An 18,176-nucleotide genomic window follows, 5' to 3' on the forward strand; every position below is an offset into this window, starting at 1 on the left:
CACACACACACACACTCTCTCACTCCCTCTATCTTTCACTGTCTCTCTCTCACTCCCTCTGTCTCTCTCTCTGCCTCATAAGTTATAAATAGCTGGAACTGAGCTCTTGCTAATCCCCTCATTCAGAGTACAGTGGGAAGGCAAATGGATGTGGTCTTTGACACGCTGACAGGAAAATACAGGAAGCACTGGAGGGTTGCCAAGACAACCCACCTCTCCCCTCCTCACCTCCCCCTCTCTGCTTTCGTCCCCGATTGCATCTTCGATCAAAGCTACCGTACACTCCCTCTCTGCGTCTTTTTTCCCCCACACGTATCACAGTGTTGCCAGTCTGTGTTCATTAATACGGAATAAAAGTCCTAACTGGGTAATTGTGTGTGTGTGTGTGTGTGTGTGTACAACTGGGTAATTGACCCAGGCTGATGTAATTCCTCCCCCTGAGCCAAATGAAACCCTCGTTTGACCGCGTTCCCAGTTCAAAATGGAGAGATCTGCACTGAACTGACAAAAAGAAAGGAGGAAGAGAAGAGAGGGAGGGGCGGGAAGCATTTTGGTTTAGTGACTAACCTTCTGTTTGTGTTGTGCATGAGTATAGTTTGTGCTCCTGCCTACAGTATCAATCCTTCCATCTCTCCATCACTCCATCCCCATATCTCCCTCTCCATCACTCTATCCCCATATCTCACTCTCTATCCCCACCCTCCATCTCTCCATCCCAACCCTCCATCTCTCCATCCTCACCCTCCATCTCTACATCCCCACCCTCCATCTCTCTATCCCCATATCACTCCATCCCCACCCTCCATCTCTCCATCCCCACCCTCCATCTCTCCATCCCCACCCTCCATCTCTCCATCCCCACCCTCCATCTCTCTATCCCCATATCACTCCATCCCCACCCTCCATCTCTCCATCCCAACCCTCCATCTCTCCATCCTCACCCTCCATCTCTACATCCCCACCCTCCATCTCTACATCCCCATATATCACTCCATCCCCACCCTCCATCTCTCCATCACTCTATCCCCATATCACTCCATCCCCACCCTCCATCTCTCCATCACTCCATCCCAACCCTCCATCTCTCCATCCCCACCCTCCATCTCTCCATCCAAACCCTCCATCTCTCCATCCCCACCCTCCATCTCTCCATCCCCACCCTCCATCTCTACATCCCCACCCTCCATCTCTCTATCCCCATATCACTCCATCCCCACCCTCCATCTCTCCATCCTCACCCTCCATCTCTACATCCCCACCCTCCATCTCTCTATCCCCATATATCACTCCATCCCCACCCTCCATCTCTCCATCACTCTATCCCCATATCACTCCATCCCCACCCTCCATCTCTCCATCACTCCATCCCCACCCTCCATCTCTCCATCCCCACCCTCCATCTCTCCATCCAAACCCTCCATCTCTCCATCCCCACCCTCCATCTCTCCATCCAAACCCTCCATCTCTCCATCCTCACCCTCCATCTCTACATCCCCACCCTCCATCTCTCCATCCCCACCCTCCATCTCTCTATCCCCATATATCACTCCATCCCCACCCTCCATCACTCTATCCCCATATCACTCCATCCCCACCCTCCATCTCTCCATCACTCCATCCCCACCCTCCATCTCTCCATCCCCACCCTCCATCTCTCCATCCAAACCCTCCATCTCTCCATCCCCACCCTCCATCTCTCCATCCAAACCCTCCATCTCTCCATCCTCACCCTCCATCTCTACATCCCCACCCTCCATCTCTCTATCCCCATATCACTCCATCCCCACCCTCCATCACTCTATCCACATATCACTCCATCCCCACCCTCCATCTCTCCATCCTTCCATCTCTCCATCCCCACCCTTCATCTCTCCATCACTCCATCCCCACCCTCCATCTCTCCATCACTCCATCCCCACCCTCCATCTCTCCATCACTCCATCCCCACCCTCCATCTCTCCATCACTCTATCCCCATATCACTCCTTCCCCACCCTCCATTTCTCCATCACTCCATCCCCACCCTCCATTTCTCCATCACTCCATCCCCACCATCCATCTCTCCATCACTCCATCCCCACCCTCCATCACTCCATCCCCACCCTCCATCTCTCCAGCCCCACCCTCCATCTCTCCATCCCCACCCTCCATCTCTCCATCCCCACCCTCCATCACACCATCCCACCATCACTCCACCTCTCTGAAACAATATCTATTATCCCCCAGAGATCTCTCTGGCTTTAATCTGACTTTGGTGGTCTCCCCACTTTTCTTTTCCTTTCTCTGTCTTTTTGTGTAGCAGGTTGCTGTCCAGACTCCCCCAGGGTCGCTAAGCATGACAGTCCCTCCTCCTCAGGGGCTCACAGAGTAGCCCTGTGATAACAGCAGGACTGCTTCTTTAAAAAGATAAATGGATTGAAGAGAAAAGGAGTCTATAAAAAGGCTTGTTTGGCTAACGTGTGTGTGTGTTGGGAGGAGGGGGGGGGGGGGCGGGGTCTGTGTGTTTGTGCCTGTGTGTTAGCGTGTCCTAGTTTTCTCCCATAGCCCTTATTGCATTATAAAAACGATCCTAACTTAAAGGGACATTTCAAAAATTTTCAGCTTCACATTCACATTCTCCAGCACCAACATATGCGAGAATGGCGCGTTACTATGTTTTGCAGTAATGTCCCCTTTGAAGAAATGTCCCTTTGAAGAAATGTACCTTTAAAGAAATGTCCCTTTAAAGAGGTCCTGTTTAAAAAGATAGTCTTTAAGATTCACAACGTGCTCCTGTTGTGACACACATGGCTGCGAGTGAGGGAGAGAGAAAGAAGTATGCTACTGTATTATTTTAGGATACACTAAGGGGCAGCTAAAGGGGAGGTGTGGGGTGCAGAATAAAGCACATGGACTGTTTGTCTACAGTAGTACGGTGGACGGTTTAGGGCTGGTCGGTAAAAAGGACCATGAAGGACACAGGTAACAGGAGACGTTGGAAAAGGTTTTTATCAGACAGCAAACAGAAAGGAAACGTGAGGGTTGATAAAATAAAAAAAATGTCAATCTGCTGCCAGTGACTGTCCAAGGTGTGTGCATGCCAGGGCACGTGCATGTGTGTGCGTGGATATATAGGTAGGTGTGTGTGTGTCTTCCTCATCTTTCACATCCACAGCCAGCTCAGGGAGTGGAGGGGGATGCTGGGCAGCTGATCAATGCCTGCTCATCATTCTCTGTCTAGGGGGACTATACCCCCCCCCCCACACACACACGAGAGAGACATAGACATATACATATTAGACAGCCAATCCCCTGGTCCCATAGGCAGATAGTGCTAGCCTCAGCATTACACTAACACGGACAATGTCATTGCAGAAGGTCCTTATATCCAACTACATACAACCATGTTGAAGGTCAAACACTCTGGGTGTGTCTGAAATGACACCCTATTCCCTTCAGTGGCCCTGGTTTAAAGTAGTGCGCTAACTGGGGAACTGGGTGCCATTTCGGAGGCAGCGTCAGAGTTGAGCTTTGTCCCACTCTATAAAGATGTGCCATTGCAGGCGAATCCTTCTCAGTGCTGTGCTGTTCTCTGGATGGTACTGACATTTAGCTACAGTGAGGGAGTGAAGGGTGTGTGTGTGTGTGTGTGTGTGTATGTGTGTGTGTGTGTGTGTGTGTGTGTGTGTGTGTGTGTGTGTGTGTGTGTGTGTGTGTGTGTGTGTGTGTGTGTGTGTGTGTGTGTGTGTGTGTGTGTGATGGCTGAGGTAAAACAAAAATCGCCCTGTAAGTGAGCATAAGGAAGAAAAACTGAGAGAGAGACAGAGAAGCCTGGTGTGATTTAGAGATACTCTAGGTCTCTGTGTTTTGGGTTTTAAAGGGGGGAGGAGAGCAGGTGGTGAGTTGTGAGGTCTAAAAAGCCCTAGCTCCCCAGAGATCTCTCGGGCTTTAATCTGACTTTGGTGGTCTCCCCACTTTTCTTTCCCTTTCTCTGTCTTTTTGTGTAGCAGGTTGCTGTCCAGGCTCCCCCAGGGTGGGGAGGGAGAGAAAAGACCGATGCCCATCACGGTTCCTCACTTCACTGTGGATGTGTGAGGAGAGGGACGGTGAGACCCAGATTAACTCTGATACACACTGGCATCAACAGCAGAGAACACGCACGTGGTGGGACAATCCTTGTGGATACCCCAGTGGAACTGTGCTGGACTGTTAAAGTACTGTGTTCTTTTGCCGTTTTTCAGAACACACAGGCGTACGCACACACACACGCACTTCTTAACCTCGCATAAGAGCCTAAAAGTGCAGATAGTACCTAGTGTTAGTAACAGTTAAGAGTGAGTATCTAAAAAGCTGTGTAAAAAAAAAGATATTGTCAGCTTTGAGGTTAGTGTGTGATATTGAAAAAGAAAAATGAGTCCCGTGGGTGATGACAATTACACTTTTAGTACAATATCAGGTGTTTATATCTTTGTAATAAACCCGTTAAATATACACTATTTCCTAAAAGCTGATCGATATGTAAAAGTGTCTGAGTTTGTACGAGAAACGCAAGAAAAATAAAAAGATTCAAATCCCAAGCATAATTTTTTTTTCTGGAAATGATTTGAGGGAAGGAGAGAAGTTTCTAGGCAGGTTTCAGATACAATATTTTCAGGTGACAGATGTAAGGTTGAGTTGAGTTGAAAGAATCCCCCTAACCCAATCCGTCTTCCCTCTCTCCTTCCCTTCCTCACCCCAGACCTTCGAAGATGGACAAAACAGTCGGAAATGATTCTGAGGCAAGGAAGGTTTAATATAGTTAGTTGAAAGAAACCCTCGTCTTCTTCTTTCCCTCTCCGCTTACCTTGCTCAACCCAGACCCAGACGTCGCTCGTCTCCTCACCCCAGACCTACTGAACCAAAGAAAGATTCAGCTCTGGATTTGGGCAAGGAGAGTGAGGTTTTAGGGGGGTTAGATATATTTTGTGTCAAAAGACGGTGGGGAAAATATTGTTGCGTCCCCAACCGGGAGTAAAAAAAGAGAATTAGGTATGTTTCTAGTGACAGATCTCGCTCAGTTAAAAGTACCCCGCCCCTTCCACCTTCCATCTCTCCTCACCCTACCCCTGAGTGGCGCCCCCTATGGGAGCGAAGGACCACCCCTACCCGACACTCACCGTCCTCGGTGGGCACGTAGATGTTGAGGTAGAGGCAGTCCTCGCTCTGGTTTTGGATGTAGCCGGCTGCCACATCCAGGTTGTCTGTGAACCACACCGGTAACATGATCTCCGGCAGCACGCCGTGCACGTTCTGCGGGCACACCGGGGCGAACGCTGTGGCGTTGCGGATCTCCTGCCACGAGCCAGGCGCCTCGGGCAGCTGGAATCGGCGGTCTCCGATGGGCGCTGTGGCATAGGGCACGCCCAGGTACTGCTCCACTGGCCCCAGGATCTCGTTGTTCAGGTCCTTTTTGAGCCCTCGCAACTTGCCGTAGTTGGTGGTCACCATGGGGGGCTTGTTGGCGGGGTTCATCTTCTGGCAGGAGGTCAGGGAGAGGCGGAGAGCCAGGCCCAGGAGCCAGACTAGACAGGTGTCGGCCATGTAGCAGCGGGGGCGGAGACTAGAGGCGAGACCCCGCCCACTTGGTTTACACAGGGATAAAGGGAAAAGATACATGACTGGCAGCTATAGAGACTCCGCCTCCAACTAAACGTTTATCGTCCGTGTATGTCTGTTTCCCAAAGAGGACTCAATGTTCATGAAGGTATAGATGATTGGAAAGAAAGGACATCGCAATGGAAAGAGAGAAGTGGTGGTTGAGAGTGTTTATGAAAGAAAAAGTGGACCCTCAAAAAAAGGGGGTCCGGAGCGAGGGAGTGAGTGCAGGAGGATAGGTGGAGGAGTGGAGTGGCAAGGGGGGGGGGGGGGGTGCGGTGTAAGACAGAGGGGCTGGAGGGGTGGAGGGTTAGGGGGAGACCGGGTGGTCTTTAGAAGGTGTGGTTGTGGTTAGTGTTGGTGTTCTACGGTCGCGGTCGGGAACGGCTCCACGGTCAGAACTCTGTTACGTTCCATCCTCCTGTACGGTCCTCATCACGGTCAATGTCTGCGGTCACAGTTCCTGGTCAACGGTGGAGGTCACAAACTAACCCTGCAGAAGAGAGGGAGGAGAGAAGAGAAGGGAGAAAGAGGAGAAAATAAGAGATAAAGGATTATTTTAAACCAGAAAGTGTCATTATAGTTTTTGGTAAAAATCCTCATCGTTTTTGGTAAAAATCCTCATCGTTTTTGGTAAAAATCCTCATCGTTTTTGATAAAAATCATGTTTGAAAGAAGAATTGCAAATGGAAATGGTAAAAAAAAAAGTGACGAAAGCGAATGCATCAGCACACTTGACATCACAAAAATCCTACCAATCAGTAGAAGCCATCATTCATTTGTGTATTGCTTGTCTCGGGGCACCTCCGACTTCTATACATAAAAACACCTTCACTGTCACAGCTCCAGTTAGACTACGCAGGGATTCCCCAGAGCTCCAAAGATAACTCATTCAAGTATAGCCACAATCATATCGCTCATTCCAGCCCTCTATGATCATCGCTGATCCATCCATAGTCCTTATTATGGGCTGTAATCGTCATGGAGACGCTATTGATGCCTTAATTTAATAGTTATAGGTATTCATTTCCTATTGGTAGCACTGTGAGTATGAGAGGAGGTGACACAAACACATACACACCCGGAAGCATGCGCTGCTCGGACACACACACACACGCATGCAGGCAGACACACACGTTCCCTAACATACACATGCGCACACAGACACACACTGGATCCTGGCTTAGACCGGCCTTTCAGCGCCCATAAGGGTCAATGGTCACCAGTTGCTGTTTGTAAGCAGCTTAGAGAAGCTTCCGGATGTTTTGGATTGCCAGCTGTGGTGCGCTAACACACACACACAGCAATAAGTATATACATGCATGGGAACGCAGACATCCTGACTCATAAGAGAGAGAGAGAGAAAGAGAGAGAGAGAGAGAGAGAGAGAGATAGATAGATGGGGAGAGGGGGAGAGAGGAAGAGAAAGAGAGGGGGAGAGAGGAAGAGAGAGAGAGAGAGAGAGAGAGAGAGAGAGAGAGAGAGAGAGAGAGAGAGAGAGAGAGAGAGAGAGAGAGAGAGAGAGAGAGAGAGAGAGAGAGAGAGAGAGAGAGAGAGAGAGAGAGAGAGAGAGAGAGAGAGAGAGAGAGAGAGAGAGAGAGAGAGAGATAGATAGATAGATAGATAGATAGATAGATAGATAGATAGATAGATAGATAGATAGATAGATAGATAGATAGATAGATAGATAGATAGATAGATAGATAGATAGATAGATAGATAGAGGGGGAGAGGGGGAGAGGGGGAGAGTGGGAGAGAGGAAGAGAAAGAGAGGGGGGGAGAGAGAAAGAGAAAGAGAGGGGGAGAGAGGAAGAGAAAGAGAGGGGAGGAGAGAGAAAGAGAAAGAGAGGGGGACGGAGAGAGAAAGAGAGAGCGAGGGAGAGAGGGAGATCATGCTGTTTAATCAGCTTCTTGATATGCCACAACTGTCAGGTGGATGGATTATCTTGGCAAAGGAGAAATGCTCACAAACAGGGAGGTAAACAAATTTGTGCACAACATTTGAGAGAAATCCGCTTTTTTTTGTTGTTATGGAAAATGCCTGGGATCTTTTATTTCAGCTCATGAAACACGGGACCAACGCTTTACATGTTGCGTTTATATTTGCGTTCAGTGTAGATGTCTATGTTTCACGGTCTTGGACATCACAGTACAGTAGCAAACAGTACAAGATAGCAGCATACCACCCTGCATACCACTGCTGGCTTGTTTCTGAAGCTAAGCAGGGTTGGTCCTGGTCTCTGGATGGGAGTTCAGATGCTGCTGGAAGTGGTGTTGAAGGGCCAATCGGAGGGACCCTTTCCGGTCCCCCCCAAAATATATATATATCCCAATACCCCAGGGCAGTGATTGGGGACATTGTCCTGTGTAGGGTGCTGTCTTTCGGATGGGATGTTTAATGGGTGTCCTGGTCACTAAAGATCCCATGGCACTTATTGTAAGAGTAACCCTGGTGTCTTGGCTAAATTCCTAATCTGGCCCCTCATACTCATCACGGTAACCTAATCATTCCCTGTTTACAATTGGATCATTCCTCCTCTCCCCTGTAACTATTCCCCAGGTCGTTGGTGTAAATTAGAATGTGTTCTCAGTCAACTTCCATGGTTAAATTTTAAAAAGTACAGTAGAGCAGTGATTCACGACGGGGAAATGTTGAATGATGTAAAACATTTGGTTATTTTTAGATGAAAAATACTGCAGTCTGATTTCAAACCACTAAAAGCAGGTAGAGAGTGATTAAATACCTGTTTTTCTTAAATCACAGTATTTTTCATTTAGATCTATTAGCAGCGCTGTTTAGCACATTTGGTTGAATTGGTGATCTCAAACCAGCGAGCTCATTCACATTCTTCATCGAAAATATGGGCAAATTGAATTATTTACTATTTTCCTTTGTCATATAATTGCTACTATCAATATATATATTTAAATATATATATTTACTATCAATATAGCATAAAAAATGATCCTGATTGCATTTTGACCCCCCCCCCCAAAAAAAAAAACGCAATGCGAATACTGGGTCACGACTGAGACAACCGACTGAGTAAATTTGTGTCCTGAAGCAAAACCAATTAAGAACCACTGCAGTAGAGTTCAGTACACTACAGTAAAGTACTGTACTCCACAGGGTTCTAAGGTACTAAGGTACTACATTTCACTTGTATATACACCTACATATTTTGATGTGTAACTGGGATTTTTTAAATTTAGGAGCACCAGTGCACCTAGAAAAATGAAGGAATATTTTTCATTGTGCTCCTAAATTTCTTTGCGTGGGCCTACATTTTTCTACTTAGGCGACACGTGCTCCTTGTAAAATAGGTCAGTGTTAGAGCCCTGCCCTACTCCAATGTGCTCTACTTTACTGTACTAAACTCTACTGTATTAAACTCTACTGTATTAAACTGTACTGTACTAAACTATACTGTATTAAACTGTACTGTACTAAACTGTACTGTACTGTACTCTACTGTATTAAACTGTACTGTACTAAACTATACTGTATTAAACTGTACTGTACTAAACTCTACTGTACTGTACTAAACTCTACTGTACTAAACTCTACTGTATTAAACTGTACTGTACTAAACTATACTGTATTAAACTGTACTGTACTAAACTGTACTGTACTGTACTCTACTGTATTAAACTGTACTGTACTAAACTATACTGTATTAAACTGTACTGTACTAAACTCTACTGTACTGTACTAAACTCTACTGTACTAAACTATACTGTATTAAACTGTACTGTACTAAACTCTACTGTACTGTACTAAACTCTACTGTATTAAACTCTACTGTATGGTGCTAAACTCTACTCTACTGTATTAAACTCTACTGTATGGTGCTAAACTCTACTCTACTGTATTAAACTCTACTGTTTTGTGCTAAATTCTACTCTACTGTACTGTACTAAACTCTACTGTACTGTACTAAACTCTACTGTACTGTACTGAACTCTACTGTATTCAACTGTACTGTACTAAACTCTACTGTACTAAACTATACTGTATTAAACTGTACTGTACTAAACTGTACTGTATTAAACTGTACTGTACTAAACTCTACTGTATGGTGCTAAACTCTACTGTACTGTATTAAACTCTACTGTACTGTATTAAACTCTACTGTATTAAACTGTACTGTACTAAACTCTACTGTACTGTACTAAACTCTACTGTATTAAACTCTACTGGACTGTACTGTACTAAACACTACTCTACTGTATTAAACTCTACTGTACTGTACTAAACTCTACTGTACTGTACTAAACTCTACTGTATTAAACTCTACTGTATTAAACTGTACTGGACTAAACTCTACTGTACTGTACTAAACTCTACTGTACTGTACTAAACTCTACTGTATTAAACTGTACTGTACTAAACTCTACTGTACTGTACTAAACTCTACTGTACTGTACTAAACTCTACTGTATGGTGCTAAACTCTACTGTACTGTATTAAACTCTACTGTACTGTGTTAAACTATACTGTACTAAACTCTACTGTATTAAACTCTACTGTATGGTGCTAAACTCTACTCTACTGTATTAAACTCTACTGTATGGTGCTAAACTCTACTCTACTGTATTAAACTCTACTGTTTTGTGCTAAATTCTACTCTACTGTACTGTACTAAACTCTACTGTACTGTACTAAACTCTACTGTACTGTACTGAACTCTACTGTATTCAACTGTACTGTACTAAACTCTACTGTACTAAACTATACTGTATTAAACTGTACTGTACTAAACTCTACTGTACTGTACTAAACTCTATTGTACTGTACTAAACTCTACTGTATGGTGCTAAACTCTACTGTACTGTATTAAACTCTACTGTACTGTATTACACTCTACTGTATTAAACGGTACTGTACTAAACTCTATTGTACTGTACTAAACTCTACTGTATGGTGCTAAACTCTACTGTACTGTATTAAACTCTACTGTACTGTATTAAACTCTACTGTATTAAACTGTACTGTACTAAACTCTACTGTACTGTACTAAACTCTACTGTATTAAACTCTACTGGACTGTACTGTACTAAACTCTACTCTACTGTATTAAACTCTACTGGACTGTACTGTACTAAACTCTACTCTACTGTATTAAACTCTACTGTACTGTACTAAACTCTACTGTACTGTACTAAACTCTACTGTATTAAACTCTACTGTATTAAACTCTACTGTATTAAACTGTACTGGACTAAACTCTACTGTACTGTACTAAACACTACTCTACTGTACTAAACTCTACTGTATTAACTCTGTATTAAACTGTACTGTACTAAACTCTACTGTATTAAACTCTACTGTACTGTACTAAACTCTACTGTATTAAACTGTACTGTACTAAACTCTACTGTACTGTACTAAACTCTACTGTATGGTGCTAAACTCTACTGTACTGTATTAAACTATACTGTACTAAACTCTACTGTACTAAACTCTACTGTACTGTACTAAACTCTACTGTATTAAACTCTACTGTATGGTGCTAAACTCTACTCTACTGTATTAAACTCTACTGTTTTGTGCTAAATTCTACTCTACTGTACTGTACTAAACTCTACTGTACTGTACTAAACTCTACTGTACTGTACTGAACTCTACTGTATTCAACTGTACTGTACTAAACTCTACTGTACTAAACTATACTGTATTAAACTGTACTGTACTAAACTCTACTGTACTGTACTAAACTCTATTGTACTGTACTAAACTCTACTGTATGGTGCTAAACTCTACTGTACTGTATTAAACTCTACTGTACTGTATTAAACTCTACTGTATTAAAGTGTACTGTACTAAACTCTACTGTACTGTACTAAACTCTACTGTATTAAACTCTACTGGACTGTACTGTACTAAACACTACTCTACTGTATTAAACTGTACTGTACTAAACTCTACTGTACTGTACTAAACTCTACTGTATTAAACTCTACTGTACTGTACTAAACTCTACTGTACTAAACTCTACTGTATTAAACTGTACTGTACTAAACTCTACTGTACTGTACTAAACTCTACTGTATTAAACTCTACTGGACTGTACTGTACTAAACACTACTCTACTGTATTAAACTCTACTGTACTGTACTGTACTAAACTCTACTGTATTAAACTCTACTGTACTGTACTAAACACTACTGTATTAAACTGTACTGTATTAAACTATACTGTATTAAACTGTACTGTACTAAACTCTACTGTATTAAACTGTACTGGACTAAACTGTACTGGACTGTACTGTACTAAACACTACTCTACTGTATTAAACTCTACTGTACTGTACTAAACTCAACTGTACTAAACTCTACTGTATTAAACTGTACTGTACTAAACTCTACTGTATTAAACTCTACTGTACTGTACTAAACTCTACTGTACTGTACTAAACTCTACTGTATTAAACTCTACTGTATTAAACTCTACTGTATTAAACTGTACTGTACTGTACTAAACACTACTCTACTGTATTAAACTGTACTGTACTAAACTCTACTGTACTGTACTAAACTCTACTGTATTAAACTCTACTGTATTAAACTGTACTGTACTAAACACTACTCTACTGTATTAAACTGTACTGTACTAAACTCTACTGTACTGTACTAAACTCTACTGTATTAAACTCTACTGTATTAAACTGTACTGTACTAAACACTCCGCTACTGTATTAAACTCTACTGTACTGTACTGTACTAAACTCTACTGTATTAAACTCTACTGTACTGTACTAAACTCTACTGTACTGTACTGTACTAAACTGTACTGTATTAAACTCTACTGTACTGTACTAAACTCTACTGTATTAAACTGTACTGTATTAAACTGCACTGTATTAAACTATACTGTATTAAACTGTACTGTACTAAACTCTACTGTATTAAACTCTACTGTATTAAACTCTACTGTACTGTACTGTACTAAACGCTACTGTATTAAACTCTACTGTACTGTACTAAACTCTACTGTATTAAACTGTACTGTACTAAACTCTACTGTATTAAACTCTACTGTATTAAACTCTACTGTACTGTACTGTACTAAACTCTACTGTATTAAACTCTACTGTACTGTACTAAACTCTACTGTATTAAACTGTACTGTATTAAACTATACTGTATTAAACTCTACTGTATTAAACTCTACTGTATTAAACTGTACTGTACTGTACTAAACACTACTCTACTGTATTAAACTGTACTGTACTAAACTCTACTGTACTGTACTAAACTCTACTGTACTGTATTAAACTCTACTGTATTAAACTGTACTGTACTAAACACTCCTCTACTGTATTAAACTCTACTGTACTGTACTGTACTAAACTCTACTGTATTAAACTCTACTGTACTGTACTAAACTCTACTGTACTAAACTCTACTGTACTAAACTCTACTGTACTGTACTAAACTCTACTGTACTAAACTCTACTGTACTAAACTCTACTGTACTGTACTAAACTCTACTGTACTGTACTAAACTCTACTGTACTGTACTAAACTCTACTGTATTAAACTCTACTGTATTAAACTGTACTGTACTAAACACTCCGCTACTGTATTAAACTCTACTGTACTGTACTGTACTAAACTCTACTGTATTAAACTCTACTGTACTGTACTAAACTCTACTGTACTGTACTGTACTAAACTGTACTGTATTAAACTCTACTGTACTGTACTAAACTCTACTGTATTAAACTGTACTGTATTCAACTGCACTGTATTAAACTATACTGTATTAAACTGTACTGTACTAAACTCTACTGTATTAAACTCTACTGTATTAAACTCTACTGTACTGTACTGTACTAAACGCTACTGTATTAAACTCTACTGTACTGTACTAAACTCTACTGTATTAAACTGTACTGTACTAAACTCTACTGTATTAAACTCTACTGTATTAAACTCTACTGTACTGTACTGTACTAAACTCTACTGTATTAAACTCTACTGTACTGTACTAAACTCTACTGTATTAAACTGTACTGTATTAAACTGTACTGTATTAAACTATACTGTATTAAACTGTACTGTACTAAACTCTACTGTATTAAACTCTACTGTATTAAACTCTACTGTACTGTACTGTACTAAACTCTACTGTACTGTACTAAACTCTACTGTATTAAACTCTACTGTACTGTACTAAACTCTACTGTATTAAACTGTACTGTACTAAACTCTACTGTATTAAACTCTACTGTATTAAACTCTACTGTACTGTACTGTACTAAACTCTACTGTATTAAACTCTACTGTACTGTACTAAACTCTACTGTATTAAACTGTACTGTATTAAACTGTACTGTATTAAACTATACTGTATTAAACTGTACTGTATTAAACTCTACTGTATTAAACTCTACTGTATTAAACTCTACTGTACTGAACTGTACTAAACTCTACTATATTAAACTATACTATACTGTACTAAATTCTACTGTATTAAACTCTACTGTACTGTACTGTACTAAACTCTACTGTATTAAACTCTACTGTACTGTACTAAACTCTACTGTATTAAACTCTACTGTATTAAACTCTACTGTACTGTACTGTACTAAACTCTACTGTATTAAACTCTACTGTACTGTACTAAACTCTACTGTATTAAACTGTACTGTATTAAACTCTACTGTACTGTACTGTACTGTACTAAACTCAACTGTATTAAACTCTACTGTACTGTACTAAACTCTACTGTATTAAACTCTACTGTACTGTACTGTACTAAACTCTACTGTATTAAACTCTACTGTACTGTACTAAACTCTACTGTATTAAACTCTACTGTATTAAACTCTACTGTACTGTACTGTACTAAACTCTACTGTATTAAACTCTACTGTACTGTACTAAACTCTACTGTATTAAACTGTACTGTATTAAACTCTACTGTATTAAACTCTACTGTATTAAACTGTACTGTATTAAACTGTACTGTATTAAACTGTACTGTACTAAACTCTACTGTACTAAACTCTACTGTATTAAACTCTACTGTATTAAACTCTACTGTACTGTGCTGTTTATACGTGTAAAAGAGACGTCTATAATTGGTTCAGATTTGGACTGCCAAAATGTCAACTACTTTCCAACGTCCATGTATGTCGGGTGTCGGTCAGTGCTCAGTGGGTGAGGACGCTGGTTACAGGAAATGTAAAGAGAGGGGGCTCATGGGTAGGTGTCAGTAAGAGCCAGGAGAGGTGACGTTAAAACAACATTTCTCTGCACCTATCTGGTGTATGTGACAATAAAACCTTTACAGTAACTGGAGATAGAGAGCCAGAGAGAGAGGGAGCGGTTGTTCAGACCGTTTTATCACTCTTTCTTTTACCACCAGACGACAGAAAGAGAAAGAAACCCGTTATGAGATGAACATGACAGTATGCCAGTGGAAGGGAGGACAGTAGCAGGTGACTCAACTGTGGTTTGTGGCTACTATGATTTCCCATTGTAGCCAAGTCAGTTGAAGTCATTCTGTTACAGATGTTTTGGTCATTCGGTTACTGATTTGGTAACAGAATGATGTGTTTGAACCCCTTAATAAATGATAAACCAAATTGTTATCAGTAAAAACACCTACTAATAGATAGGTCTACCTTCACTTGTTACTTCTGTCTACTTTCATTATCCTCCCTCCTCACACGGGAGAGAAATTGTAAAATGTCTTAAAGATATGTGGGTTTTTGGTAACAGAATGACAAGACACTAGGCAATATTTCTTAACCTTACAGAAGGCAAATCATTTCTGCAAAACTAAATATAAGTGTTGATATTAGCTGGCAGGGTTCTTTACTTCAACATTATTGTGTTTTGATGTATTTCTAAAACCTTTGTTTTCTAAGACTCCTTTCCCATCTGTTTGACCCGAAATCAAAGCCTTTATTTCTTTCAACTCTTTAGGATAGAAAATGGTTGAAAAAAACATATTAAATGCCTTAATTTCTCAAAAATAGACTCTTAGCTTTCATTTGACACCAAATTTGATGTGCTCCAATCAACTTCCCGTCCGTGCTAAGGGTGCTTCTTACATGGAAATTCTCTAGGGCATTCAACAGGCTGCGACACCAAATGGCACCCTAATCCCTATGTCATGCACAGAGCCAATAGGACTCTGATCAAAAGTAGTGCACTATAAAGGGATTAGGGCTCCGTTTGGAACACAACCGTAGTCCCTCCAGTTTGTCCCTTGTTATTGTGTTATCGCCATCCTATAATTGCTCAATTTAACGTCTTCATTAACCGTATTATTGCTTCGGCTGCCTAGGTTTTCTTTTTGCCAATAAAGCTATTTGAATTTGAAAGTGAGGAAGCGGAGACAGCGAGGTAATATGGAAGTTAATTAGAATGTGTTCTGATGGGGCGATGAGGATACAAACACTGATAAGCCGATGCAAATAGTAATGAGACTTGGTTATGTGCAAAAAAGACTCTTTCTTTGCTTCAAGAAAACGATTCTGTATTTTAGGTCAGTTTCAGCAGCTTGGGGTAGAAAAGGGTTGCGGATATGATGTGCCTCGTAAAGGTTTGCAGGACTGTGGGTTATGTAATTGGAATACAATGCAAACGTTCACCGTGTGACACCTGTTCGATATTTTCGTTCCCACTGCCTTGTACATTCCATCTAGTTGTGTTTCTGTCTGTTTCTATTGCACCCTCATGTGTCCTCTCGCCCTCTCAGCTTATTTTCTCTCTTCTTCTTTCCGTCTTCCTATTCTATTCTCTCCCAACCCCTTGTCTTTATCCAATGCTTGTAGCCCCCAAGTGTGAATGTGTGTGTTTTTTGAGTACACACACGTTCCAGACTGTGTGTGTGTATGTGCCTGCAGTCTTATGTGAGTGTGGATACACATGTTCCAGTGTGTGTGTGTGTGTGTGTGTGTGTGTGTGTGTGTGTGTGTGTGTGTGTGTGTGTGTGTGTGTGTGTTCATGCGTGCGTGCGTGCGCGTGCGACGCGCATCATTCTGTCCTCCTGTGTGTCAATGTGTGTGTGTGTGTGTGTGTGTGGGGGTCCCTAGTCTCTTCGAGGACTTTCTATTCTCTAATTAAACCTCAGAGAGAGGAAAGAGAGAGACCAGTGGGCTGCTCTAGTAGAGCCCAGAGCCCAGTGAGAGAGAAACCCTACCCACGCACCCAATAACCTAAATCATAACCTAATCACACCAGGCCACAACACATGACATTTTCATGCTCAAAAACACATTAAAAGAGGCTACCAACTGAACTCAAGGCAAACTGGAGGAGGCTAAAATCACCTTGAGGACAGTGTCTGTGGCACACTGTTAAACTTATCTCAGATCAGGGAGCAAAAACAGCAAAGAGAGGAAAAATCCATTCATAGTTAATAGGAAACTGATCTCAGGTCAATTGTCAATTACAATTGCGATAAGGACAATGACTTTGTAGACCTGCTAAACTGATCTAAGATCAGTGTAATAACAGTCAAGGTGACCTCCAGGTCACACCCCGTCCTGGGGCTTGGGGAGAGGACAATCCATGGTGGACATCAAGGAGCGTGGCAGAGGTTATGCTGCCTGGGGGGCCCTCCAGGTTTTGGGGCACGTCTGAGAGACTTCTAATTGGATAATTGGTTCAATTACAGAGCCCTAATTGGCCTAGCTAATGTTGCTGAGGAGCAGCGGGGGGTGGTGGTGATGGATGAATAGAAGAGGGGGAGAGAGAGAGGAGGGAGGAGGAGGGAAAGAGCCAGGGATGGCAATACTCGCTTATTAAACATGGTACATCAGCAAAACACTCTGTATTTTTTATTGTTACTATTATTATTATTATTATTTTAATCATTAGAAGAGAACAGAGGAGAGCACACCACGTCATCGGCAGAGCCGTCAGTGTGAAAACAAAAGCCTACAAAAGCATTCACTTGTGTGTGTGTGTGTGTGTCTGTGTGTGTGTGTGTGTGTGTGTGTGTGTGTGTGTGTGTGTGTGTGTGTGTGTGTATGTGTCTGTGTGTGTGTGTGTGTGTGTGTGTCTGTGTGTGTGTGTCTCTGTGTGTGTGTGTGTGTGTGTCTGTGTGTGTGTGTGTGTGTGTGTGTGTGTGTGCGGCCCGTGTATAGCACGTCTGTATGTGCTTGTGAGTTCTGTCCTCTCCACTTGGCCCTGCGGACCTTCTAGCATCTTCTCTCCTCTCCACTGAGCCACGGCGCTCATCTGAATCTGGCTCCAGACCCACAGTACAGTACAGACATTCAGTATTAAATCCTTCCTCTGGAGTTGGGTCGGGTATGGCTTGTCTGACCACTTTAATCTCCAGGTGTTTCTATAGCCTCTTCTCTCTGTCTCAGTGGTCTGTTCTAAAGGCCTCGCTTGTCTGACAGAGGTGTGACTGGCCACAGCTTGGTTCCTCTACAACTTTCGACAGTGGACTCTCAGAGACCCTCGTTCTACTAGCGAGAGATAATAACCTAGCCAACCAGGCAGTGAGACAGTGTGTCGGTGTGTGTGTGTGCGCACGTAAATGCATGGAACCAGAAAGCAGCCCATTGAGTCATCAAAGAAGCAAGGGAGATA

General features: G+C 42.2%; 1 protein-coding gene across 2 annotated transcripts in view; it reads right to left on the minus strand.

Annotated features, from left to right (window-relative positions):
- Positions 1 to 18,176, minus strand: part of LOC109896443 (neuroligin-2-like) — a 228,188-nt gene that overhangs the window by 142,238 nt on the left and 67,774 nt on the right. For both annotated transcript variants that reach the window (XM_020490699.2, XM_031832251.1), the window contains exon 2: positions 5,135 to 6,105. In XM_020490699.2, coding sequence (XP_020346288.2) covers positions 5,135 to 5,633 — 499 coding nt within the window. In that variant the 5' untranslated portion in view covers positions 5,634 to 6,105. The remainder of the gene's footprint in view (positions 1 to 5,134; positions 6,106 to 18,176) is intronic.

The sequence above is a fragment of the Oncorhynchus kisutch genome, linkage group LG9 (assembly GCF_002021735.2).
Source record: "Oncorhynchus kisutch isolate 150728-3 linkage group LG9, Okis_V2, whole genome shotgun sequence".
NCBI lineage: Eukaryota > Metazoa > Chordata > Actinopteri > Salmoniformes > Salmonidae > Oncorhynchus > Oncorhynchus kisutch.